Below are 26779 nucleotides of genomic sequence, written 5' to 3'. Positions count from 1 at the left end.
ACATATGGCATATAAAGTGTTCTCAATGAGAGTGCAAGCAAACTTTTTTTGGGAACATTTTTTTCAGGAATGCTTGAAAGCGAAATCATATTTAAATAAATATTTCTTGTTTTAAAGGCCCAAAAGAAATTTTGGTGCAACTTTATGAGATTATTGTAGATTTTAGAAAAAAGAAACAATTTGAATAAAAAATATGAAATATAAAATATGTTATAGGTATGTAATAGTTTATAAGTAATAAAATATACTAATAAATTAGTATTCATTATACAAAATTCAAAATCCAATATTAAAAATATTATGATTTTTTACTAATAGTGGTATTGTTTTACCGATTTGACAAAAAAGTAGACAGGAAATTGTAATTAAAATACAATAAATAAATATATATATTTATCAAATTTCTCACCTTCATAGCCATCCCCATCAGCCGTAAACCACTTATGCCAACGATTTTTCCAGTCCTCGAAACAATTTTCATTAGCACTTCGATCGACTGAAAACGGGTTCCACAGTGTGCCAATTTCAGTTTTGAGAACAAAAAAAAATACACAAAAAAATAATAAAAATACAGAGCAAAATCTGGTGAATACAGTGGTTGATCGATGGTATTCTATTAGCCTTAAATTCGACTACAATCGTAGCTCGATGCAACGGTGCATTATCATCGTATAAAATCCATGAATTTTTCTTCCACAATTCCGGCCGTTTTCGACTGATGCTCTTATGCAAACACCTCAATACGGCCAAATGAACTCCTTATTGACCGTCTGCCCTCCCGAACAAATTCATGGTGCACCAATCACGCATATTGATCAACGAACAATGAGCATCACTTTGATTTTGAGTGGCTTTGGCATGTTTTTTTTTTTTGTTTCGACTCGTTTTTTCGTTTCATTTCGATGATTGTTGACTTGTTTGTATATCAAATTCATGAAACCATGTCTCATCGGCAGTTATAATGCTCACTATGAATGTGGGATCGAAATTCTTACTATCAAGCATGTCCAAAGATAACTGTTTACGGTACTCTTTGTGAAAAAAATTCACCTTTATCGGAACGAGTCAAGCAATAACGCAGTTTTTACACTAAACATCCGCCAAAATCATTCGAACGGACTTGCGAGAGATGTCGAGCTCTCTTGCCATCTCTCTCTATTACTTGCCTGACGATTTTCTAGCACCATATGCTTCACTTTTTTAATATTTTCATCAGTTGAAGTGGTCGAAGGTCGTTCAGAACGAGAAGGCATGTCTTCAACGATTTTTCGACCGTTTTTGAAGTGTGATCTCCCGGCAAGTGAAGCTTAGAATAGTTTAGTGTTGATAGTTAAAAATTTTCTAGGTAACCATAAAACACCAAACTATGAAGAAATTTTTCAAAATTCGCACATAAACTGTAAGATTATTTATATGGGAACTATTGGTTAGCTTATGTACGCAATTATTTGGGTAAATTTTGGGATAATTTTAATAATTACAGTTAGAAACAGAGCGAATGGTTCCACTAGTATCTAAAAGTGACGGAAGAAAGGTATGAAAATTGATGGGATCGTCTCATTATGACAGATTTTTGCTGATCTTCAAAAAAAAATTGTCAATTGGTAAATTATAAAAAAAATTTATAAATGGCATTTTGAGTAAAGACTCCTCAATTTTCAGATTTGTGATAAAATGCTATAGATATAGTAGAGTTAGTATTATTTGCAGAATCAAAACTTAATAATCTTACTTTTAAACAATTTTGAGTTCTCAGCTTGGGTATCAATATAATATTAGAGAAACCTAAAAGTAGAATGCAGTAATATGTCAGTAGAAATAGTATTCCTTATAGAATTTTTTCTGCACTTAAGATTCACCTGCAATAAAGTATTGCAACTAAAAATATTGAACATCTTACAAAGAGTAATGTAATTTTTTATTACATACTGTTTTTTTGAATATTATTCAAAGGCGATTATACCGTTGGCATAATAATAATAATATTCTATACAAGAGTTTAACTTTTCGAAAGCAATATTAACGATATCAGCAGCTTAGGTAGTTAAAAAAAATTAAAACCTATTTTTTATTGAAAAATAAATCATTAGTGTTTTTCTTATTCTCAAAAAAAAAATTTAAAAAAAATTTGAAAATATTTATTTAAATGCAAACATGCCATTATAGTGTGGGGAAACTGTTACGCTCGTGTTAATACATTGTATACGGTATATATGTATATATATACATATTACATAGAATATCAGATCATCTTGTGAAACGGGTTCTATTGTTTTATTTCAACACGTAAAAATGCATGTTTATATACATTCTTTATTGTTATTTGTTCTATGCCAAAATAAGAAGCCATACAAATAATAAAAAATGCATTCATAAGATTCAGAAAAAAAGTCACAACCGACGTCAACGCTAGATTTGTGAGTGCGCACGAGATGAACGCGCGGTAGTCCAGTAGGAAAAGCAAAGGCAAATGAGACAAATATTAACCCATTGAAATGCGTAGTTCCGAAATTGTGAAAAACGGAAATTATTTCGTTGATTGAAGAAAAATGCTTAATAATTATAAAGAAAAATATAAAAATAAAACAAAATAATTTTCAAATATTTGTCTGGTATTGTACAATAGGACATATTTTTAACAATGTTACACGTTACAATTGGTATGATTTTATATCTGTTTTTTAGTAGAAAACTGTGTTAATTTGCTTAAAAAAAAAAATTTAGAATAATATATTTTGTTCAAGGGGGCTTAGGTGTCAAAAATCAATTTTTTTTTAACTAGTTTTCGCACGTTAGCTCCCTTTTTGTATGTCACATATATTTTGTTCAAGATGATTTAATAATCGATTTTAATAAAAATCATCGACATATAATTTTTTTTTGAAATTTTTTCAATATGAGTGTATGATAACGAAAATATAACCATTTTCTAACGTATAAAATCGTTATTTAACGAAAAATTTAAAAAATCCCAACATTTCTTAGAAAAAAATTCGATCTCGTTGGAAACCTATGACCAATATTTTGTAAAAGAAAAACTTTGAGAAAAAAACTCAATATATGTTTAGGTCTCTTAAGTTCCTTTTTTTTTTGTAAATTTCAAAATATTAAGAATATTTTAAATAAATCAAAAAATCTACTCATCAGCAATACAGATATATCATTATTACTATTGTGGCATGTATACCACATATAATTTTATTATATTTTGTAAAATTTCAGTCTTTATTATTCCTTGGCGATATTTACAAAAATTGATCGATTTATTTTTCACTCTAAGATGTTCCTTTCTCTAACTTTAGGAAATATGATTTCCTACACGGCCGCTTCATGCATTGTGATCAGCCGACTGCGCTATCGGCATGTGAATGTCATGGTCACGGTTGCTCATACGCCTCGCTGGGCGCACACGACGCTTCGTTCGTTCGTTTATTTTGCTCGTATCTTTCGCATAGCTTTGCTTTGCGTACTTGAATTGCAGGAATATAATGTAAATAAATATATAAAAACAACAAACGTTGAGTTGTATGCGATATCTAGGAAAATTATCGACATGAGGAGAGCAGCAAGAGCGCCAAATGGTATTGAGTAATATGTGTTGCGACTTGGTCATTACAACATTTAATCAATTAAATTGGCGCTTGGTGTTTATTTTTGAAATATCTGAGTTATATATTTCGAAATTTTAATTTTTGCAGCGCTTTGCGATTTAAATGTTCTTTTTAAATGAATTTCTTTCATTAAGCCAAATCTCATGCGCGCGCTCCCCTTGACGCTACATGGCGTGCGCTTTGACGCACTTGCTCGCTTTTGTTGCTCGTGCTGGCTGCTCGTTAACGTCATTGGCCGAGTAATGTACTGCGTTCATTTTGCATTACAATGACAAAAGTGGCAACCCGCTGGCTGCTTAGTTGGCGTCATTTAGCCACTGTCAAATAGTTAAACCCGAAATTATGCTCAAACGAGTGGTTGACTTGTCTGTTGCTTGCTATTTACAGTAATAATAAATTATTCAAATTAATTTAAACAATTTGCATGAAAATCAAGCTTAAAGACACTCGATGTTTTAAACGCGGTTTTTTCGCGCGCCACTTGTGTTGCATGCGCTGAGCACGTTCGTTGTGGCGCAACATTGTGGCTAAACCTTCAGTGATCACCACTCGCTCACTCATTGCAATTTATCTGCAATTTCTTTCGTTTTATTGCTTTTACATAATGCTTTGCATTTTTATTCTCTTCGTTAAGCTGCTGAGTAGGGGCTGACATGCTTTATGTTTTTTTTCATTAGCAATAAAACGGGAATGTTGGCTCATTCTGCCAAGGCGTGGGGCACTTGTTTGTACTTACGTGTTATTATTGTTGTTGCATTTTATGTATTTTATATGGCATGTTAATTGACATTTTTATTATGTGGCTTGCTGCCTGCCAAAGTGCAGTGTTGGGCGAGTGGTCGCTGCTCTATGCAGATAGGAAATTTTTGAAGGGAATTTGTAGAGGCTGTTGGGTGGTTTGGACCAATGGTGTGGCATGTATGCATAGAAAAGTGATGGGTATAGTAAATATAACTATTTTATGATTATGATTTGAGTACAGCTTCAGCATAATAAAAATTTAACTGCTCCTCTTGCTGATAATCATAATTTAATGACAATTTCATTATTTATGCATAAAAAGTAGAAAGAGCTTTCAAGTAAAAAAAGCTTTTGAAAATGAAAATGAGCTTTCAATTAAAAAAGCTTTTGAAAATGAACTATTGGAAATATTATCAAAATATCTCGTTTATAATCATAATTTACCTACCACTTTAGTATGTATGCATTAAAATAAAATGAGCTTTCAAAAGAAAAAAGTTTTTGAAAATGAGCTTACAGAAACACTATCATAATATCTTGATTATTCATAATTAATTTCAAAATATCTCTTTTATAAATATTATTTATCTACTACTTCATTATTTATGCATAAACAGTAGAAAGAGCTTTCAAGTAAAAAAAAAGCTGTTGAAAATGAGCTTTCAGATATATCATCAAAATATCTCGATTGTAATCATAAATTATTTACTACTTAATTATTTATGCAATAAAAGTAGAAAAAGCTTTCAGTAAAAAGCTTCAGAAAACGGGCTTAAAAAATATTAGCAAAATATCTTGATTATAATCACCATTTAATTACTTTTTCAGTATTTATTCATAAAACGTAGAAAGAGCTTTCAATAAAAAGCTTCAGAAAATAGGTTTTCAGGTATATTATGAATATAAATCTATAGTAATAGACATTTTTCTACTCCTTCAATATTTTTCCATAAAAAGTAGAAAGAGCTTGCAGTAAAAAGCTTCTGAAAACGGTCTTAAAGAAATACCATCGCGATTATACTTAAAATTTGACAATTAATTCAATATTTATGCTTCAAAAGTAGATAAAGCTTTTTTAAATGAGTTTCAGGAATTGAGCTTTTTCCGAAAACATATTTGTCTGAAAGATAATTATGTTAATAAGATAGAATATCGAAAAAAAGTAGAACCAATTTAAAATTTTCTTTAGATGTTATAGTATATTTTAATATTTTTCTTTTCCTCTCTTTACTCTCTCTCTCTCTCTTTCACTCTTGAGCTATTTAACAAGCTCTTCGCTTTAAGATGATGAGTTTTTCAAATACAACAAAAAGTATGCAGATTTTTCTAAAGAGAAAGCTTTCTGGTAGCCCCAAATCATCACATTTTTGTTCGTTAACAAGGGGCAGTTTGGAAAACAACCTTTACTTTAGTCTAAGCTAGCTCCTAATAGAAGATGGGTCTTCGTAAGGCTTCAAAAATCTTCCTAAAGGTTCAGTTAATAAAGTTGCTATTATTTTCGGCAAAAAAGCCATTCTAAATGGATGTTGGGTATACGCTAAATAAAATATAATAGAAGACCAACCTGAGCGCTTTCGTGTTCCCTTTAACCCCACAATCAACAAGTCGCATTGTTTTTAACTCGCTTAGGTTAATGTACGTCATTAGTGCCATACAAATTCGGAACGTTTTTATTGCGATCACAAATTTGATGATCGCATTACTTTACCTATTGAAATGCCAAGATCGTTAAACCGCTGAGTGCCACCCGCGCACCTTTCACCGCCTCAGCGTTGAAACAACATTGTTGCCTCCCCATTAAATGGTGATCAACATTTTGCTGCACACACGCTTACGAGCACTTTTGGGAATTCGTCTATCAAGTATTTAGTATGTCAATTGAGCGACTATGTAAGTCCGTGTGTCAAGTGGCAGCACATTGTTGTGTTTTGTGTGTTTTGATCGCTGTGATCGCGATCGCATTTTGCACGCCCGCGCGCAATTGATGAACCAGCCATGGGTGGCTGCTATTTGGCACTGCGACACTTTGACTGTCAGTGGGCGCGTCACTCGACGCTTGGATGTTCAGTCAAATGCAAATTTTGTCTACGAAAATGCTGCGCCGCGCTCACAGATCAGCGCTATTCCACTGGCGCTGAAACAGTCGAGGACAGATTTTCCGGAAAGACGGTACTAGCATTGGTGGCCGCGCGCACCACAAAACGAGGCGAAAGAAAACAAACCACAGCAAAATATATATAAATATACCGCGCGCCGCGCGATTTTCTCTAATTGAATTAATGCATAAATGCAATTTGTAAAATCTCTGTCAGCGCCGCAAAATTGCACTTGAAAAATTTGCACGAAAATATAATAAAATACGACATTTGTAATAATAAAATTTGGCGACACTGACTGTTTGTTGTTCGTATGCCAATTCTTGTTCAGTCACTTGCAGACACTGGACGCACAGCATCGCATTGCACAGTGTTGACTAGCTTTCATAATTTCGCCTAAAATTCGCGTTTTTCCTTTCGTGCGCGCGCGTTTATGTCGCACAGTTTTTCGCGCTCAGCGTCGGTGACCAACGTAAACATTCAAACTGAGCTCGTCCAAGCCACCGATAACGCGGCGCGCGCAGCACGAGCTGCAAACGTTCACGATAGCAGGCGACAACAGCAACGGCAACGGCGATGACGTCGGCAGCATTGCTGGCGGCAGCAGCTACGACGTTGCGTTGCGCAGGCAAAGCGGCACGCGAGGTTCCTTTGGTGCGGGTGGTGTGCGCGACGGCGGTACGGCAAAGGCGCGTATATGTGAGACGCGTTTATCACCGGCAGCGCTGAGCAGACGCGAACTGAAGATGGCCATGCGTAATGGTGTGGGTGGTGGTGGTCGCAAAGGCAGTACCGGTGGGCCGCCACCAGCGCCCTCGTCGGGACTAGGCACAGCCAGTATGCTGCGTGTGAGTTGAGTAAGCGAGTTAGTGCATGAAAGTGTGGTGTGTTTAAGCAAAGTGTGGGGGAAATGTGGTGCAGTGAGAATATAAAGATAACTCGAATTATATTTTTCAGATATTTCGTTGTCTTGCTTATAAAACTTTGTGAATGAAAGTGGTGGGTTTGAGCACAGAGTGAGGAATAAAGTATAGAAAAATAAATCGAATTGTTTTTTTGAGAATATTTCGATTTTTCACTGTTGGTCGAAGTTGTTAAAACAACTTTCGATTCATAGTCAAGAAATTATGCAGATTTGGTGAAGTTAGTTTTGATAAAACTCAATAGAAAATGGTGTCTTCTATTTTGGAAAACGTCTTCGTTCATTATTTATTACGTAATCGCTGTTATATGCGTAAAAAATGACGATCGCAAATCGTTATGATTTGAGTTTTGATATCTGGATTTTAATATTAAATCAATAAATTATCGTGATATATACATATGTATTTATTTTACGTTTTTTTCCAAGTTTGAGTGAATATTGGTTTACATTTCCATATGTCATTGGTTAATTATGACTTTGGCTCAAGAAAAGTTAGTTTAGATATGCGCGCCAAAGTGTAGGCAACATTTTTTTCAATTAGTTGGAAGCGAGATTTGAATTTTTCTATGTGCTGAAAATGAAAAAATAGAGACGATGTTAAGAAAAATAGAAAGAATGTGGCGAGAGATATCTCAGAACTTATTTTTCAGAGTATTAAGCGAAAAAATGTTCGTTTTATGAGCCACCCTAATATTTAGCACACATTTTGGGTTATTATTAAATAAAAAAATATGAATGTATAACTAAACAATGCCTACTTTTTGGCGTGACACATAAAAATTTTGAAGTATATTTTATTTACTACATTAAATGAGACTAAAATTCAAAATGGAGGCAGAGGAGAAAGTTAACTCCAGTTAGTACAGAAAATTGCGAAATTATTCAATTATTAATAACGAAAAAAAATGTATATTTTTTTTGCATTTATTTTTGATTAATTTATTTAATTTTTTACTAATTATTAATTTTAATGAATTAATTTTTTTTCTTCCAGTATGAAATTTTTAAAAACTTTTTTTCGCTAACAATCGATTTCTAAGTACCCCTTTTTCAATGTATACATATATAATAATTAAGGAAAATTAATTACTGTAGTAAGAATGCCTTCGTAAACTATTTTGCCTTTGTTTTATGCCCCATAAGTCAGTGAATTGAGAGAATTCAGCGTCGCGACCCACTGAAGCGTGCGCCTTTTGAGTCTCGTGAAGTGAATTTATTACATTTTACTATTTTGATTTTCGATTTTCGCGATACGCTCGTGAATTCTATTTGCGGTGCTGGCAAATCACAATTAGACAACGTTCTTTTTTGCTATTTTATTGTGATTCTGTTTTGTTTTTATTTTCTAATGCCACATATGAGCCGTTTGCACGCTTTGGCTGTTTACGTACATACATATACATTTATTTGTATATAGTTTTGTGGTAATATGTATGTAAACAGCGTGGGTGATAAACATACAAACATATTGAGATATATGTATGTGTATATATGTGTATTTATCTGGCATGTTTTGGTGAGAGAAAAGATTGTGTAGTGAATGAACTTGATTAACAAAAGTTGCGAGAAAAAATAAAAAAAAAATAAATTCAAATAATAATATTAAAATAAAAATTGTAAAAAAAAAATTAAATGAAATTAAAAAAATTAAATAATTAAAAAAATATATATATTGAAAAAAAAATTAAATAAAAGTAAAAAAATTAAATAATTAAAAAAAAAATATTGAAAAAAATAAAAAAAGCAAATTTAAAGAAAAAAATGATTTTAATTAATTTAATTTGTTTTTTTTTTTAATTTTAATTTTTTAATTTTAATTTATTTTGATTTTTTAAACTTTCTCAGAAAATCGAAATTTAATTTGTTTTCTTCATTTCATTTTTTTAAATTTTTAATTTTAGTTTTTTTTTAATTTTTAAATTTTTTCAGAAAATCAAAAACACAAAAAAGTACAAAAACATTTTGTTATTGTCTGCCAAATTTTTTAATTTTTTTATTTTTTTTATACAATTGTTGTTTACGTATGCAATATTTCATCGCTTAATTTCAGCATTTCTATTGATGCGGAGTCATTTAATGCGAAAAGATGAGCGCAGCTGCTCAGTTCAATTTACTCATTCATTTATATGTATGTATGTATGTGTACATAGAAGAGTAAAAACAAAAAAAATATTAATATGCATTGGTAAACACGAATATTCGCCCAAATTAATGAGATAGCTTGCGTGGCTTTTATTTGCTCCCGACTGTCAATTTATTAATGAAAAAATTGACAACAAAAAAATATTTTTAGAATTGAAGGAACTTTTTTTCTAGAATTTTTTATAGTAGTTGTGATCAACAATTGCGTTTCATTCACTTTTATATTTATTTTTGCACTAATTTTACCAAAAATCAATGAAATTTTTTTCTATGACGCCACAGGTGTGTGTGTCATTGGTCTATTATTTACTAAGCTTTTTAGTCAACATCACATGCTGACGCATTTAGCAGATTTAACGCTTAGGTTTTGTTGGTATACAAACACTGAAGGCTTTGTTGACTGCAAACACAAACATTCATTGAACGGATTTACTTGTTTTTGGTCACATTTTCAGTTTTCTTTCACATTTTTTTCATTCTAAGTAAATATAGGCGTACATACTATGCATACATATTGAATGTTTATACATATATATATGAATATAAGTAAATATGCATATATTTCTGTGAACATCCAGCCACATGTGGGCGTTTGGCTTGTCTCCACTGTGTGGTTGACCGCCGTAAAATTTCCATTTTCGCTCATCTGTTTAAAAGATTTTCTCCGACATACTTTCATACGCAAACAAACAAACACACACACATACTTTCACAAAGTATAATGTAAACAAGAAATATTGTGATCTTTCAACAGCTTTTAACACATACATACATACATATGTAAGTGCATAGCTATATAAAAGTATGTGTTTATTTATGTGCCTTCAAATTCGCATCGTAAGCAGTCAGGGTCGTTTGGATACGTATACGCACTGTGCACCGTCTGCGAGTTGTAACGGCTGCATGTGCGAATGAGTGATTTTTAGAGTTCGTTGCCGAAGTGTGTGCAATTGTAGTGAGTGAGCGTTGCATTCGCAATGCGCAACGCACTGAGAGTTTTTTGTTTGTAAATAGTGTGAACAACAGTGGTGGCAGATTTTTTGATTATTTTGATTATTTTGCTTATTCAAAGAAATTTAATTAATTTTTGATTTATTTGAATATGGAAATTTTTTATTGTATTAATAAAAATATTATTTAAAAAAAAAATTTAATAAAAATAAAATATTTTTTTTTTTCAAGGAAAACAATTATTTCTTGTTTGATGAATTTTGTACAAAAGCTTTTAATAATAAAAATAAAAACTGATTAGACAAACTTTTTTTGCAAATTTTTATGCAAAATATAATTTTTTTTTTCTATTTAAAATATTATTTTTCAAAAAAAAAATGGTAGTAAAAACAAAAAATTAATTAATTGAGTTTTTAAAGAAATAATAATAAACACCAAAATAGTGAGTTCTTAACATAATGATAAAAAAATATTAAAAGATATAAAAATAATATATTAAAAAAATTAAAAAATAACATATTAAAAATGTTAAAAAAATTTTGGTTTAATAAAAATTTTTGAGATCATATAAAAACCAAAAAAAAATTTAATTATTGTTTAAATTTAATTTTAATTAAAAAAAATTTAAGAATATTTTTCATATAAAAAAAAACTCAAACAAAATATAAAAAAATTTAAATAAATATTAATAATAACTATTATAAATAAATAAATATATTTAAAACACAATATGTAAAAAAATTAAAATCTTATTTTTCGAAAATAATGAATATAATATAATAAAAACATAAATATACAAATGTATGTATGTATATATAAAAAAAATAAAAAAATATTTTCAATAAAACAAAATAAACATAAAAAAATTAAAAAAAGAAAAAGTAAAAAAAATAATAATAACAAATAAAAAATGTAATTAAAAATATTAAAGCTTTCCCTTTAGTATAAAGAATAAGATATGTTACTGGTTTATACCGATTCTACAAATAAAAAGTTTCCTAAAAAATATACATAAAAATTACATACCAATTTATAACCTAATTGAAGCCAATATTATTTTTACTCAAAATTATTTTATGCAACAAAATATAATACATATGCAGTCTGCACATAACAGAAAAATTAGGAAATATATTATAAACGCACATAATATACCTAAGTACAATAAAAAGATGAACAAAAACGAGACACTTGACCCACACACGCGCAAATAGAATGAAAACGATGTGCCGAATTTCGAAGATAAAAAAGAAATATGCCGATATCTGTCACAAGTACATACAATAGATGAGTGTATGCGTGTATATGTGTGTGTGAATATGTATGTGATTAAAAATAAGACCGAAAATTGTACATTTGGCTCAAATTAACGATCTCTTTATGCTATTCAAATATCTTTGCAGAAAATCCCGACAGTATCGGCGAGCTATGACAACGAGACGCACACCGGTTCGAGGAGTAGCGCGATCAACTCGAGTCAACCAAAGTATGTTTTATTAAATCGTATCATAATCGTGTCACGTCTATTTTACTAAATATTTTCACACAATTTTAATTGACTACTTGCAACTTAAGGCATTCGATATAAAAAAAGAATTGAACGAAAAAAAAATTAATTTTATAAACATATTAAAACCGTTATTGATTGCCTTCCTACATAAAAGTAGTTGTAGTTTGGGTGCTGGTTATTTCTAAGTCTATACCTATACTATCGTGCAGTGCAATAGTTTATTTATTATAAATAAAAAAATGTATAAAAACGTAGACAATAATTCATCAACAACAATGTTTGAAATGTACACTTCTTCGGATAGATTCATACGTCCGGATATGGTTGATGTGCCGGCACAACAGGCCGCCGGATCCACGTTGCCATTGGTGTTGACGCGTAAAAAAGGCGATGAGGAGGATGTCAATTATAATCCGTTCGAGCACCGGAAAGTCGATCACCCGACCTCGTGAGTATTGTATAATTAATTATATGTCATTAATATGTTTTTTGGTGTAATATTTGGTTAGAAATGACAACTTTTGGGGAGTGGCGAAATGAACAAGAAACTGGTATAAATTATAAAACTGGTATAATTAAGTATAAATAGGCTAGTAGCAGTTATACCACTCGCAAAGTAGCCCATTAAACAGATAACTTTTTTAAATAAATTAAACTGGTATAATACAGTAAACATTGAATGACTTAGGGTTATACCATTTGAAGAGTGGCGAATTGAATCGAAAACTTATGTAAATAATATAAATTGGTATAAATCAGTAGACAGAGAATGCCTTGAGGTTACACCTTTTGAGGAAGGACGATTATATCTTTTAGAAAAGGAAAATCGAAGAGAAAACTGGTATAAATGAAAATACTGGTATAATCCAGTATAGTCTAAAAATCTTATAATGCGATGATTTCAGTAGAGATAGCGTAAAACAAATGGTTTTATTTGGTTAATATTCTAATACTATCTTGTCTAAATTTTTTACATGAGTGTGGAGATTGTGGCGAATCGAAGACGGTTAAGGCTTGTTTGTGGATTAGTTGAGGTATTATATTAGAAAAATTAAAAAAAAAATAAAAATCTTAGGAACTTATAAGAACATGTCTTGGCAATTTCACAATAATTAATTTCCTAGTTTTGACCTCCGTGTTTTCCGCCTAAAAAGGGAAGTACCTTCTAGTTACAGAAAAAAAAAATAAAATTAAATTAAATTAACAGCAAATTTTCCAATGAAAATAACTGTTTTCCTCCGAACTTGATCACAATAAAATGAGTCACAAGAAATTTGCATACAAATTTGGCATATCTAATGTCTATCGCGTGAGATTTCTCGCGAGAATATAGAAAACAAATAACTATTGCTCATAGAAAGGCAACCGATAATAATAATTTTAATGCATTTTAAATTTAGCATAAAATTGCGGAAAAGTAATAATTAATATTTTTTGCCACATAAAAGATCACTGAAACTTTCCATTGCGATCGATGATGAACGCATCGCAACACTTTTAATTGTATATTAATTTCTTATGCGTCATTAAAAGCGCAAAAAGTGTCAAGGTCACGCGCTGATGCCTCCTATTATTGCCACCTTGCAAATATATTATCATTTTGATTCTCGCAAAAACAAAAATTTACATAGCTCCCAGTGTGAGTATAATATGCGCTTTATGAACGATCGATTGATGCTTGCATTGAGTACCAATATGCTTTGGATATATTGATTATTTGGAGATGATATATTGGAGATATTGTAATAATTATGGTCATTTATTCGAATAATTTAATATAATGCCAAATTATTTGATAATATTAGGAAATGTTTCGGTAGTAAATTTTTGAGATCTTTACTTTTTTGACTTTAAATATAAAGAAACTATACTGAATGAAGAATGATATAAATTTAGTACCAATATACTTTCACAATATACATAGAATTTACAAATTAATAGTTTATGCTTAGACAACATAATAACTCCATATCTTAATCTTTTCCTAATTTTCAATGCTATTCCAGAAGCGAAGTGATCTATAGGTTCCTATCGAAATAAAAATAAGTGAGAATGAAAGAAATCTCTTCAGCTAACTGATTTGTATGTTATTCTAATTGACTTGGCTATAATAATGAATGTAGTTCTTGCTTTGGTGGGAACTCGAATCCAGACCCCATTGTGTGGTTCTAATTATCATAAATATCTCATTGGTGACACTATCAGTAGTGTAGTAATCCTTTAGGAGGTGAATCTTATATGAGATCTTACCATAGACCTTGTTCTACCAAAGCATATTACATGATTATATTTACTCTTCAACACATGGCAACTTTTATCCCATATATCTACATATGTCTATGCTAAATATTTCCAGAATGCCTTTTGTTCGATACCCCTTCTTCTTCTTCATATCGTACCATAATCGATATGGGTATCGGTTGTGTTCTTTTTCCCCTTTATTCGAAGATATCACTTTGAGTGTTTAGGTCCATAACTCGACACAGAATGCATTAAAATTGTTTGCATTCTTGTGTTAAAAACTGAGCAGTTCGAACAAGTTGTGTCGTTCTTAAGGTTGGTTGGTTGAAAGGAATACCTAAAAAGAATCGGCCGTTCGGCGTTGGACTCATTTCTTTCAAAGATTTTATACATATAATCTGAATCATATTATAGATATAATCTCCATGGGATTATCTGATTCACTATCTATCGACCCGTTGTCTATATGTAAATCATATTCATAGCAATTGATGATATGTCCATGGTTAGCAATGGAATATAAGGCTCCCAAGTTCTATCAAGTATCCTTAGGAACCATTATTAAATAGGCTCATTTTATGACTGGTTTTTGGAAAAAAAATATACATGATGTCGTTTGTTTGTTCAGCTTGAGAATTTCCAACTAATATTGAAAATATTGGTTTGAGATTAGATCACAATCAAGTTGATAGTTTGTGTCAAAAATCCTGAAATTGTATTTGATATTTTATGGAGTTTGCCACTTTACTAAAATTTTACAAAGGAGAGTGAAATGGACTTGCCAATCAACAAGTTAGCATTGAACTGAAGCGATTGAAGTGATCTTGAAACAAGATGAGAAAACACGTTTCCGAAGTAGTAAAGGTCATTCAAGCGTAAGAAAACAGTTCTATTTTAGTTCTTAGTTCAACCTTAAAAAAAGCTTTAGAAAAATTACTAAAACCTGTGCATAGAATACTCGTAGTGATGTTTTTGAAAAAGTTACTGATTACTAAATGAAACACATGAAATTGACAATATCCGGTTTAGGAAATTACTCTTTGATATTGAAAGCAAAATTTTGACCTCAAACATCATTAGCAGCAAAATGGCGTACATAAAGTCAACAGTTGCCAAATTGGCTTTAATGATCTTCCATGGTCTTGAACTTCAAGTACGGCCATTGCCATCGAAACAGTGAAAATGCGCAAAAAACCTCGGCCAAAAACCGAACGAAATGTTTTGCAAAATTTTCGCAACAAACGTCCGTTGAGATCAGCAAACAATGTACGTGGCTGCCGGTAATTTTCCACTTCATCAAACTTTGATCTCGAAACCCACACACAGCATACGAGAGAGACCCGCACAAATATGTCCACTTAGTATGCAGCTACAAAGTTATGCTGTAGATCACGACACGACGTCAGCGGAAATTTTCACATGGCGTCGCCGAAACTTGGCACCACCACTTAGAAGTGTCCTTGGTATTGAAAAAAGAATTGCCAATATGTACGTGTAAGTGCAGCCGAAAATAAATAGATGCGAAGCGAATAGCTGAGCGAAACAAAAAAAAAATGCAAAAAAATGTAAAAAAAAAAAAAATTGAAGATAAAGAAAGCGTCAAATGTATGCAGATAAATTACGAATGCAACACTGAAAAGAGAAAATTGTTGGCATAAATTTATGGTTATACATATATGTATGTATGTGTGCGTATAATTTATTTGCGGGTCTATGAGTTAAAGACGCTAATTGGATTTGTAGAAAATATGATTTCCTCTGTATTTGCTTGCGAGCGTGTAAGTTGGCGCCAAGCCCAGCTAAACGATCACTCAACACTCACACTCTCACTGCGGCGAAGATCACTGACTCGTAACTCGTGCCCTTTGCACCCCTTTGACACCCCTGCTTTTGACAATTAGCCGCCGATTTGTTGTGTGAAATTGTCAATTAAATCGATTTGTAATTTTCCATCACGAGCGCCTTGAGTGAGATTCAGAGAGCAAGCAATGATCACCGGCTATGTTTAGACTGCAATTTTATTTCGATTTCAATTATTTAAACTAATTAATGTTTTCCCCACATTCCGATTGAATTTATCACTTAAAGAATACTGTTTTATCGACGAGTTTTTAAATAGATTTTATTTTTGTGATTTATTTAAGAAGAACGGTAATCTAATGCATGCTCTTTTGCGCCTACATCATCAATTTATGTCGATTGTCGGTGATTAATTTGTTTTGTTGGCGCCCTTTGCAATTTCTTGGCAATCTTTGCTATTTGTTTCAGGTATTATTAACATAAAATAAGAGCGAGAGGAGGGGTGCTATTGTCTTCAATATTTGGCCAATTATTCGAATATTCCCTGTTTCCTACAGACGTGTAATGTTCAGGCAAAAATTAATGGACTAATCAGGCTTTCCTGCCTTTTTTTGAAAATGTATATTTTGGAATATTTAAATCTTCTTCGCATTATGTCGTTCAAGGGATCACGATCTTTCTAAAATTTAAAGAAATATGTAATCTTTTCGTGTAGTAATATTTTCTGACGTTTAAACTTTGAAATTTCTTCCAAAAATTTATGCTTCGAGACATAAGTGTTCCAGATTCTAGGCCTTATCGGGTGGAACTTAGGTGCTGTAAAGTTTGAGGACTGCTTAGTTACCGTATAACCCGTCAACGTACTTAAGACCTTTCTGATAATTCAAAATCAATGTACTTCAGACCCTACTAATATTTCCATACGTTGTTGACCTTTCATTAAAGAGTATTGTTGTTGTTGTAGTGGAAGAAACCATTCATGAAATTATTTCGAAGAAAGGGACCGAGTAGACAGTCCTTGGTCGGATAACAATCCGGGTACGTTCCGATTACTTAGACCCGACTGTCGTGGGAACGGTTCATTAGATAATCACATAATTTCATCACGATGGTTCTGCTTTTTATTTCTCTTAGTTTTTTGAAAATATGTATTTATAGTTGAAAACTTTTGGAAAATACTTCAACTTCAAACCATAAATGACCCCGATTCCAACTTCTTCTTCTTCTTTATTGACGTAAACACCGCCTAGAGTAGTTTCTTGTATTGACTATTCTTGTGTCAACTCACATTGAAAATTGTCATATGATTCTCTACAGGTTTCTAATATTTAACCGTAAGTTTCCTGAAAGAGATGCCTTTAGAAAACTTCCTTCGGTATCTTCAGAAAACGGATGAAAATAATTTGGAAACATACTTTCACTCTTAAAATGTTAGAAGAAATGATACTACTAGATTTTATGCGACTGTGAGATCTTTTTGGTCTAGAGTAGATCGCAGCAGATTTACTGAAATACTTGCCCTTAGCAAAGTTCATCTGGCCGCAATCGTAGAGGTTCTTACTGGACACTGTCCAATAGGCATTCATGTCGTACGGCTAAAAATCTTTTCGGACACAAACTGTCAAAGTCATATAGAAGAAGGTGAGGTGCGAACATACAGTTGCTTTCTACCTCATTGTTCAGCCTTTGCAAGACAAGCTAATATATCTCGGTAGTCTTATCTACGGTACAACAGAAGACATGGCCGAAAGTGGCATTTGCTGTCTCGAATAATTTGTGATAGGCTTAAAGTGCTTTGTCGATTTATGAGGATCGTATAGTTCTTTAGAAGTTTCAGGTACCACAACGAATCGATGGTCTAATCTGTCTATGTAAGATGCCTGTTTGGATCGGCTTCTTAACCTAACCTAACCGTGATGATCGAATTTAGATACAGTAAAAAAGTGTAACTCTACGGAAATTTTTTTAGAAGTAGTAGGGAGATATTTATATGATTTGAAAAGTACGACAAGTAATATTTATTAGATGGAAGACGAACTCTTGTGCAGGGAAGGGATTTTTCGAAACTTATTATAGGAAAGAGATGAACATTGTAAATAAGAACGAAATAGCACAATGAAGATATAAGCTTATTGTCGAGGAAAGTATTTAAAACCCAAAGCAATTCAATTTACTAAAAGTTAATTATGGGTTGAGTTACAAACCGAGTACTTATTACCTCAAATAAATGTGTCCAACCCTAAAGAAAAATACCATAATCCCTTATTTCCACTAATATTTCACTTTTCTTTCCCTTCTAGCGATATGGAGACCTTCGTGCATCTGCTGAAGGGCTCACTCGGCTCCGGTATACTTGCCATGCCGATGGCCTTCATGAACGCTGGTCTGTGGTTGGGTTTAGTCGCCACCTTTGCGGTGGGCACACTTTGCACTTACTGTGTGCATATACTCGTCAAATGCGCGCACATCCTCTGCCGGCGGCGTAAGATACCGATGATGGGTTTCGCCGATGTGGCCGAACAAGCCTTCCTCGACGGACCGCCCGGCTTGAATCGCTGGTCTCGTTTCATCCGTTTCATGGTAAATGTCTTCCTTGTCATCGATTTGATTGGCTGTTGCTGCATTTATCTGGTGTTCGTCGGCACAAATGTCAAGGCGGTACTGGATGAATATATGGACGAACCATTGAATATACGCGTATGGATTGTGATCGTTACCTGCCCATTGTTGGTAATGTGCCTGGTGCGCAATCTGAAGTATCTCACACCCTTCTCGATGATCGCCAATATTTTGATGTTTGTCGGCATTGTGATTACATTCTATTATGTATTCGATGATTTGCCTGCACCATCGGAACGCGAGGGCATTGTGAATGTCGTGCAGTGGCCACTCTTCTTCGGCACTGTCATCTTCGCTTTGGAAGGTATTGGTGTAGTTATGTCGTTGGAGAACGACATGAAGAACCCTACACATTTTATTGGCTGTCCATCGGTGTTGAACTTCGGTATGGGTGTTGTGATTTCGCTGTACACTTTGGTGGGATTCTTTGGTTACTTGAAGTATGGTTCGAAGACCGAAGGGAGCATTACGTTGAACTTGCCGGCAGAAGACAAGTAAGTTTTTGTGTGTTGTTGTTTTTGTTGTAATATTTTAATTGATTTGTCTTTGGTTCAAAGGTTGGCTCAGTCTGTCAAGCTTATGATTGCCATAGCGATCTTCTTCACATTTACGCTGCAGTTCTATGTGCCGGTGAGCATCATTTGGAAGGGCATTTCGCACAAGATCTCCGAGGAGCGCAAAAATATTAGCGAATACGCGCTGCGTATTGCTTTGGTGGTGAGTATTTGATTATTATTTTATGGTAAATGTACAAAGATAGAAAGCTCGGATGAGTCAAAAAGCTTTTAGTCTCATCCGAACTTTTTGACTATCATAGGTTTTAGTCTCATCCGAAATTTTTGACTATCTAAGTTTTTAGTCATATCCGAGCTTTTTTTCTTATGATCTTTTGTTAGAAGTAGGTAAGCATGGCCCATTTCTAACATGTAGAAACTGAAACGACATTCTTACTTATGTATTTCTGAGGTTGTCCCTGAAAATCAAGATCTCAATGGTTACGTTCCAGTCTAAGCGAGCCCACCTCTCATGGTACTCGACACAAATTATCTCAGATTTGAATAAACTAATTACTAAAGCTTCTATCCCATAGAACCCGACTGAAAGTGTTCCAATTACGGGCGTTATTACTGATAGAAGGAAATTTTAAAGTTATCATCTACGTACTATATAAGCTATGTTTTTGTTGAAGCCATTTTTGAATCTAGAACTATTTACCATATCGTTACAAAGGGACCAAGTTTCGAAAGAACCTTGAACGTTGGATGGCTTGTAATTTTTAAGAATATATATACTTTTTATATCAGAAATATAGTCGGAGGTTCGAGACCCCTTTTCAATAGATTTTAGATTTTAGCACTATATACTTAAGATCCACTGGGCAAAAATTTGTTTGAAAATCCTATTCATGGTTCTGAAGTTATATTGTTGTTCTAGCGACCTAAAAACTCCATAAATATATTTTGTGGAATGTTGACATTCTTCGGCCGGATAAAAATTCGGATTCGTTCCACTTATATGCGAATAGACCTGACCGGTTTTGGGGACTGATCTGCGGCTAAGCTAGGTAAATGAGATAGGGAATGAGATCTGATCTATTGGCAGACTCTGTCTTAAGTCCTGTTATGTACTGTGGTTATACAAAATATATCCTAAAAAATTTTTTTAGAGTTTAATATGAATGGAGAAAGGATCGTGTATAATATTTGTGGGTTTACAGTATACTAAGTTGAAGAATAAGCTCCTCTACATGTACTGACTGCATATACTTTGCTATAGGCTTTTTCATCAAAGGAAAACACGTCGCAAATTTCGAAATAAAAATACCTTTGATACTATGAGAAGAGATCTTAGGACCAAATTTCTGCTGATTAGGGTCTTTATATTACCTGTAAGCTCTTCACTATGAGATTATTCTACTCATTAAGGAGTTAGCAAATGAAATTCTGTGTCTCCTTGGATCGAGAACAAACTTAACTTTAACAAAAACTATTTTCCTTCACCGTTTTTTGATTTTTTTGAACTAAATATAATACAAAATATTTACTAATACCTTTCTTTCCTTTATTTCAGGTCCTTTGTGGTGCCATTGCCGTTGCGTTACCCAATTTGGGTCCCTTCATCTCACTCATTGGCGCTGTGTGCCTGAGTACGCTCGGCATGATCATACCATCGGTCATCGAATTGGCTGTGTACCATGAGGATCCCGGCTATGGCCGCTTCAAGTGGCGTCTATGGAAAGATATCGGACTGATTCTCTTCGGCATAGTGGGCTTCGTAACCGGCTTATACGTAAGCATACTCGAGTTCCATGCCGAATTCAGTGGTGGCCATATTGGTGAAAATGCCTCATAATTGAAGCATTCGTGAGTGACCTGCAGTATCACAAAGTAACAAAAACAAAAACATAAAAAAAATATAAATTTAATTATGCAAGATAATAATAATCTAATATACATACATATATATATATACATAAATACATATGCATATAGCATTAGTGATGTAGTTTAGTAGGAAACGTAAAACAAAAACACAAAAATGCAAAAAAAAAATACAATAACAACAATAAATGCAGCTTTATGTCGATGCGCGCGCGTATTTTGCATATCGAACAGTAATTTTAACCAAACCAAACCAAAACAAATGAACAGTTAACACAATTCATAGAACTAATTGTAATTAGTAAGCAAACACACACACATATATATACACATTTGTAGAGTAAAGCGTTAATTTTAACATTTATATTCGCGAATAATGAGAAACAAAACAAAAATCTTAAAGAAATCACCGTTTTCTGAACAAATTACCGTTGAACTTTACATGCAGCGTGTATCTGCGCTGCGCTACACAGTTGATTTAGTCATGTAAGATTTTTATTTAGTTTGTAAATGGAAAGCAAAAGCAAAAACAAAAACAATGTAATGTATGTATGTAAAATTTTGATTTCGCTTGCGCGCCATAAGCGTGTGACAAGCGCAAAAGCCGCAAGCAAAGTAGTAGTAATAATGTAGTATTTTTTTTGTTCCTTCGCCGGCTGCGTCCGCATGTGTCCAGCTGGCGAACTCCAATTGGTCTGTGAAGTTTTCTCTTTTGCAAAGAAACAAAGATTTTATTTTTAATGCAAGTTTATGCTAATTTGTAATTTCTAATTTACTAAATATGCAAATGAAGTATTCACTTTATGTGGTTTACGTGGCTGTTGGCGCAGATTGTTGAGCAAATGGTTTGCGCAAACTTTTAGCGAAAAAGTTAAAACATATATATACCTACAATTAAATGCTTTAATTTTAACGGTAAACAAGATATTTGTAAACAAATTGTGACTTTGCAGTGATTTAACAGTAATTTTAAAATAATATTTAAATTTTTTTTTTTATTTTAAATTTTTATGTTTTTAGTTTTTCGTTTTATTTTTTTTTATTTCACTTCAGTTTATTATTTAAATTTTTTTAATTAAAAGAAAAATAAACTATGTTTAATTTACATTTTTTTTTTAGTTTTTAAAAAGTATTTTTAAAATACAAAATTTTATATTTCAACTTCAAATTTTTTTTTTATTTTAGTTTAATTTTTTAATTTAATTTAATTTTTTAATTTAATTTTTTTTTTAATTTAATTTTATATTTTTAAAACTTTTTTTTAATTTTTAACAAACATTTTTAAATTAAATTTTTAATTTCAACTTCAAACTTCTTTTTTATTTTGGTGGCCATATTAGTAATCAAATAGCGGCATTGCAGTGATTTAGCAATAAGTTTATATTACTAATTTTTTTAATATTTATTAATTATTTTATTTTTTTTTCAATTAAAATCTTCTTGTAATATTTAATTTATCTTTTATTTATTAAAATTCAATTTAATTTTGTTTCTAGTTTAGCTTTGTTCTTAATTTGAACTTTAAAACTTTTCTTTAAATTTTAATTAATTGAATTTTTTTTCATTCAATTTTAAATTTTAAAATTTTCCATTTTTAAATAGTTTTTGATGTATTTTTTTTTAATTAAGTTAAAAAATTAAATTTTAACTAATTAATTGTTCTTTATTAATTTTTAAATTAATTTATTTTTTTTTCTATAAAATTTTAAATTAAATTTTTTAATTAATTGAAATAAAATTGAACTAAATTTTTTCAAATTTTAATTTGATTATTTCAAATTAATTAATTTTTTTTATAAAATTTTGGATTCAATTTTATAATTAATTTAAATTTCAATTAATTTTTCAAAGTTTCATTTAATTATTTCAAATTTTAATTTAATTTTTTGTGAAAAATATTTTTGGTTGTAATTTGAAGGTTAAATTTTTCTTTAAATAAGAAGAGAGGAAAAATTAACATGAGGAAAAATATTTCTTTAATTTTTATGGTGTTTTTTTAATTTTTTTTAATTTTTTTATTTACACGTTAAAAATTAGTGTTTCTAAAATTTCTGGTAAATTTTAATTAACTTTACTCTTTTTTAATGTTTCTTAATTTTTTTTATTTTAACTCTAAAAAATATACTTTAATTTTCAAGAAATCAGTTAAAATTTTAAACATTTTTTTTGTAATTTTATAAAATTTAAATTTTTTAATATTCTTCGTTATTTTATTTTGAATTTTTTCTTCAACTGAAAAATATTTTTCTTTCAATTATTATTATTTTTTTGATATTAAATTTTAGTTTTTTTTATTAATTTTAATGTTTTGTAATTTTAAGTTTTAATTTTTAAATTTAATTTTTTTTAATTTTTATTTTCATTTTTTTTTTAATTAAAAATTTTTGAAATTTAATTTTTTTAATTTATTTTTTTAATTTATTTTTTAATTTCTTTTAATTTTTATTTTAACAACTTTTGCTTTAAATCTCAAGAAAGGAATTTAAAATTTTGCCCACGTCACGTGACTCTGCTGAGCGCACGGGATGCCATGACAAATTTACTAACCAATTAAAGAAAAAAAGAAGAACAAGAAGAAGCGTGTAACTACTACCAAATCTTATTTGTTGCAAATGTTCCTAACACTAACACAATTGTGTTGTTATTATTATTTTTATTTTTAAATAAGTAATTTAAAGTAATCATATGAAAATAATCACACACACACACACACACACTTTCATACAAATTTGGCTAAAAGCTATTCATCAACAAGAAATCATCAAAACACCAAAAAGACCAAAATTTTCGAAACTCATTAAAAAAATTAAAACCAAAAACAAAAAACATTTTGCGCCGCAATAATTCATTGGCAAGCGATTTCGTGCTCATTATTATGCTTCGTTTATACATAAGTATATATACATATACATAAATTGTATCATACACACTAACACATACGTACGTACAACGTCAAACAGTTTTTAGACAAAATTTTACAACAATAACAAAATAAAAGTAAAAATATTAAACGCGGAATGCGCGTGATACGCTTTTTTGTATCACCTCGTCATTTTGCGAAGCTGTGCTATATATACATACATACATATTTTTTAAGAAGTAACGGTCAACAAACACACAATTCCACGTAACGGAAATTGAATGCAAGCAATACGCGTAAATTAAATAAAATTATTTGCAAACGGTTTTTATTGCTAAAGTCAGCATACATACATACATATATACATATATATAGATTTATTGTTTTGTTTCTTGCCCAAATAACATTTTTATCGAGCGATTTTATTTATATTTTATGAGGTAAACATTATTGTAAAATAAAAAAACAACAACAACTATCTTTGTAAAAATATCTTTACTTATGTTCGTTTTTATGTTCTGATTTTAATTTTGCAACAAATATAATTTTAAATAAATTAAGTTTAAGAAAAAACTTTAAATGTTGTGTTTCCTTTCGATATTAGTTTGTTGTTGCAAACATTTAAGACAATTTATGATGGGAGTAGAGTTGCGAATGTTTTTACACATTTTGGATTAAAAATTATGAGATTCTATTCGGTTAGATTTTAAATTTTTAATCTCAGCAATTTGGGTTTCTTCATCCACGGGGACTGGGCCAATCCTCAGAATCGTCTTTTTCAAGATCTTTTTTTTTGCAATATATATTAGAATATTTTTTAGGCCTTTAATAATACCCAACGATAACCCTCCTCCCGCCCAACCGACGCGTGGGGCGCAATCCGCGAACGAGCGGAATTAGCCGAGTCATAAAAGGCAAGAGAGTTTTAAGCGTTGCGATCTTAAGCTGCTCAGCTATAGAAACAAAAATTTCAACAACCAAAATTAAGGATTAAATTAAAGTTAATAATTTTTAAATGTTACTTATTGAGAGTAGATAAAATAATTTTTTTAATGGTAAAGAGTGAGTCTGTTAGATCAAATGTGCTGGAAAGGGGAATTGAAATCATATACGGCGGAATGGTTCGTTTAACTCAAAATTTGTTCTAGAAAATTTTAAAAGTAAGGGTCTAAACTGCCTGGTAGAGCGAGCGGGAACGTTAAAATTAATATCAGATAAGAGAGATGGGCTACAGACTGACCCATTCATGAGTTTTACAAGAAATATTATACCAAGCATCTCCCTACGACTAGCGAGTGTCGGGAGATTTATAAGTTTTAAGCGGTTAGTGTAAGGGGAAGATTTAAACTGGAATCCCAATGCAAATGATTTAAGGCAAAAAGTAAAAATTGTTTTTGAACGGACTCTAACTTATCTGAATGGACTTGGTAACTAGGGTTCCAAACCACAGAAGCATACTCTAATATAGGCCTCACCAGAGATGTAAAAAGAATTTTTGTGGTAAGCGGATCTCTAAATTCTTTAGACCAACGTTTAACAAAACTAAGAGCGCCTTTAGCTTTAAAAACCGTGGAAGATGCGTGAAGATTAAAATTGAGTTTGGGGTCCATAGTTACTCCCAGATCAACAAAACTGCATACTTGTTCCAACCTAAAGTTTTGTATTGCGTATGAAGTAGGGTCTACAGATCTACGTGAAAAGCACATCGTTTTACATTTTTTAAGGTTCAATGGCATGTCATTTCTATCACACCAAGAAACTAGGTTGTTTAAGTCTGTTTGCAACTGACATCTTTCGCTGTTTGAAGTATACGTTTTAAAAAGTTTTACATCGTCAGCATATAATAAGACTTTTGAAGACTTAACAACAGATGATATGTCATCAATAAATAACAAGAACAGAATTGGACCAAGATGGCTACCTTGTGGAACGCCTGAAGGAACATTGATTATGTCAGAAAAATGATCGTTAAATATGACTTGTTGAATTCTATTACTAAGATAAGAAGCAACCCATTTTAGAAATATTGGTTGAAAACCAAGAAGATCAAGTTTATTCAAAAGAATTGAATGGTTTACTTTATCAAAAGCTTTACTAAAATCTGTGTATATAACATCAGTATTCTTATTCTCCCTAAAGCCCGTTGATACATGTGATACAAATTCAAGCAAATTAGTTATTGTAGATTTCCCTTTACGAAAACCGTGCTGAGAACAAGAAATTAGTGGAGAGATCCGGAAGGTTATGTCGTCTGTTATAATTGCTTCAAAAAGTTTAGGTATTGCAGACAACTTTGCTATTCCCCTATAGTTTTCAATAGATGACCTAAATCCACTCTTATGCAAAGGAATTATAAATGACTTTTTCCATATGGATGGAAATAAGCCTTGCATAAGAGATGAATTAAATAGTTTTGTTAGGGGTTGGTATATATATTTGGCACATTTCTTAAGAAAGCATGAGGGAATCATATCTGGGCCATAATTGTATGATTGTTCTAACATATTTAACTGATATAAGACGTCTGCTTCGGAAATGGTAGGTGCATTAATGACAGAAATCGGACATAACTTGTGTTAAAGGATAATTTAAGCAAACATTTCGATTTATAAAAATCTTACATTGAGTTATAATACAATATTACAAACAAAGAAAAAACGTTAACTTCGGTTGTACCGAAGCTAATATACCTTTCACAGGTGCATTTCTTTTAGAAACTATGTGTTCAGCTATAAGTTTTAGTCATGCGATCTGAACAATTTCTTCGGAGATTAAATTGTTGCCTTAGACAATAAGTCATACCAATATTTCGTGAAGGTACCTCGTCAAATGAAAAAGTTTTCAAAACAAGCACTTGATTTCGATCGTTTTGTATGGCAGCTATATGCTATATTTGTCCGAT

The 26779-nt window shown here is 31.5% G+C and overlaps 1 protein-coding gene across 4 annotated transcripts in view; it reads left to right on the top strand.

The window, feature by feature from the left end:
- LOC105229064 (proton-coupled amino acid transporter-like protein CG1139) overlaps positions 1-21173 on the top strand; it is an 82102-nt gene extending 60929 nt beyond the window's left edge. For 3 of the 4 annotated variants that reach the window (XM_011209134.4, XM_029551454.2, XM_011209135.4), the window contains exons 2-6: positions 11870-11952; positions 12281-12424; positions 18318-19130; positions 19194-19353; positions 20707-21173. In XM_011209134.4, coding sequence (XP_011207436.2) covers positions 11870-11952; positions 12281-12424; positions 18318-19130; positions 19194-19353; positions 20707-20988 — 1482 coding nt within the window. In that variant the 3' untranslated portion in view covers positions 20989-21173. Of the gene's footprint in view, positions 1-6479; positions 7297-11869; positions 11953-12280; positions 12425-18317; positions 19131-19193; positions 19354-20706 lie in introns of those variants that run through there. The other variant, XM_011209137.4, reaches the window with a different exon arrangement.
- Positions 21174-26779: the final 5606 nt, after the last annotated feature.

The sequence above is a fragment of the Bactrocera dorsalis genome, chromosome 5 (genome assembly GCF_023373825.1).
Source record: "Bactrocera dorsalis isolate Fly_Bdor chromosome 5, ASM2337382v1, whole genome shotgun sequence".
In the NCBI taxonomy this organism is placed as follows: domain Eukaryota; kingdom Metazoa; phylum Arthropoda; class Insecta; order Diptera; family Tephritidae; genus Bactrocera; species Bactrocera dorsalis.
Note: the sequence above shows the minus strand (reverse complement) of the source record. Positions and strands in the feature narration are given on the sequence as shown.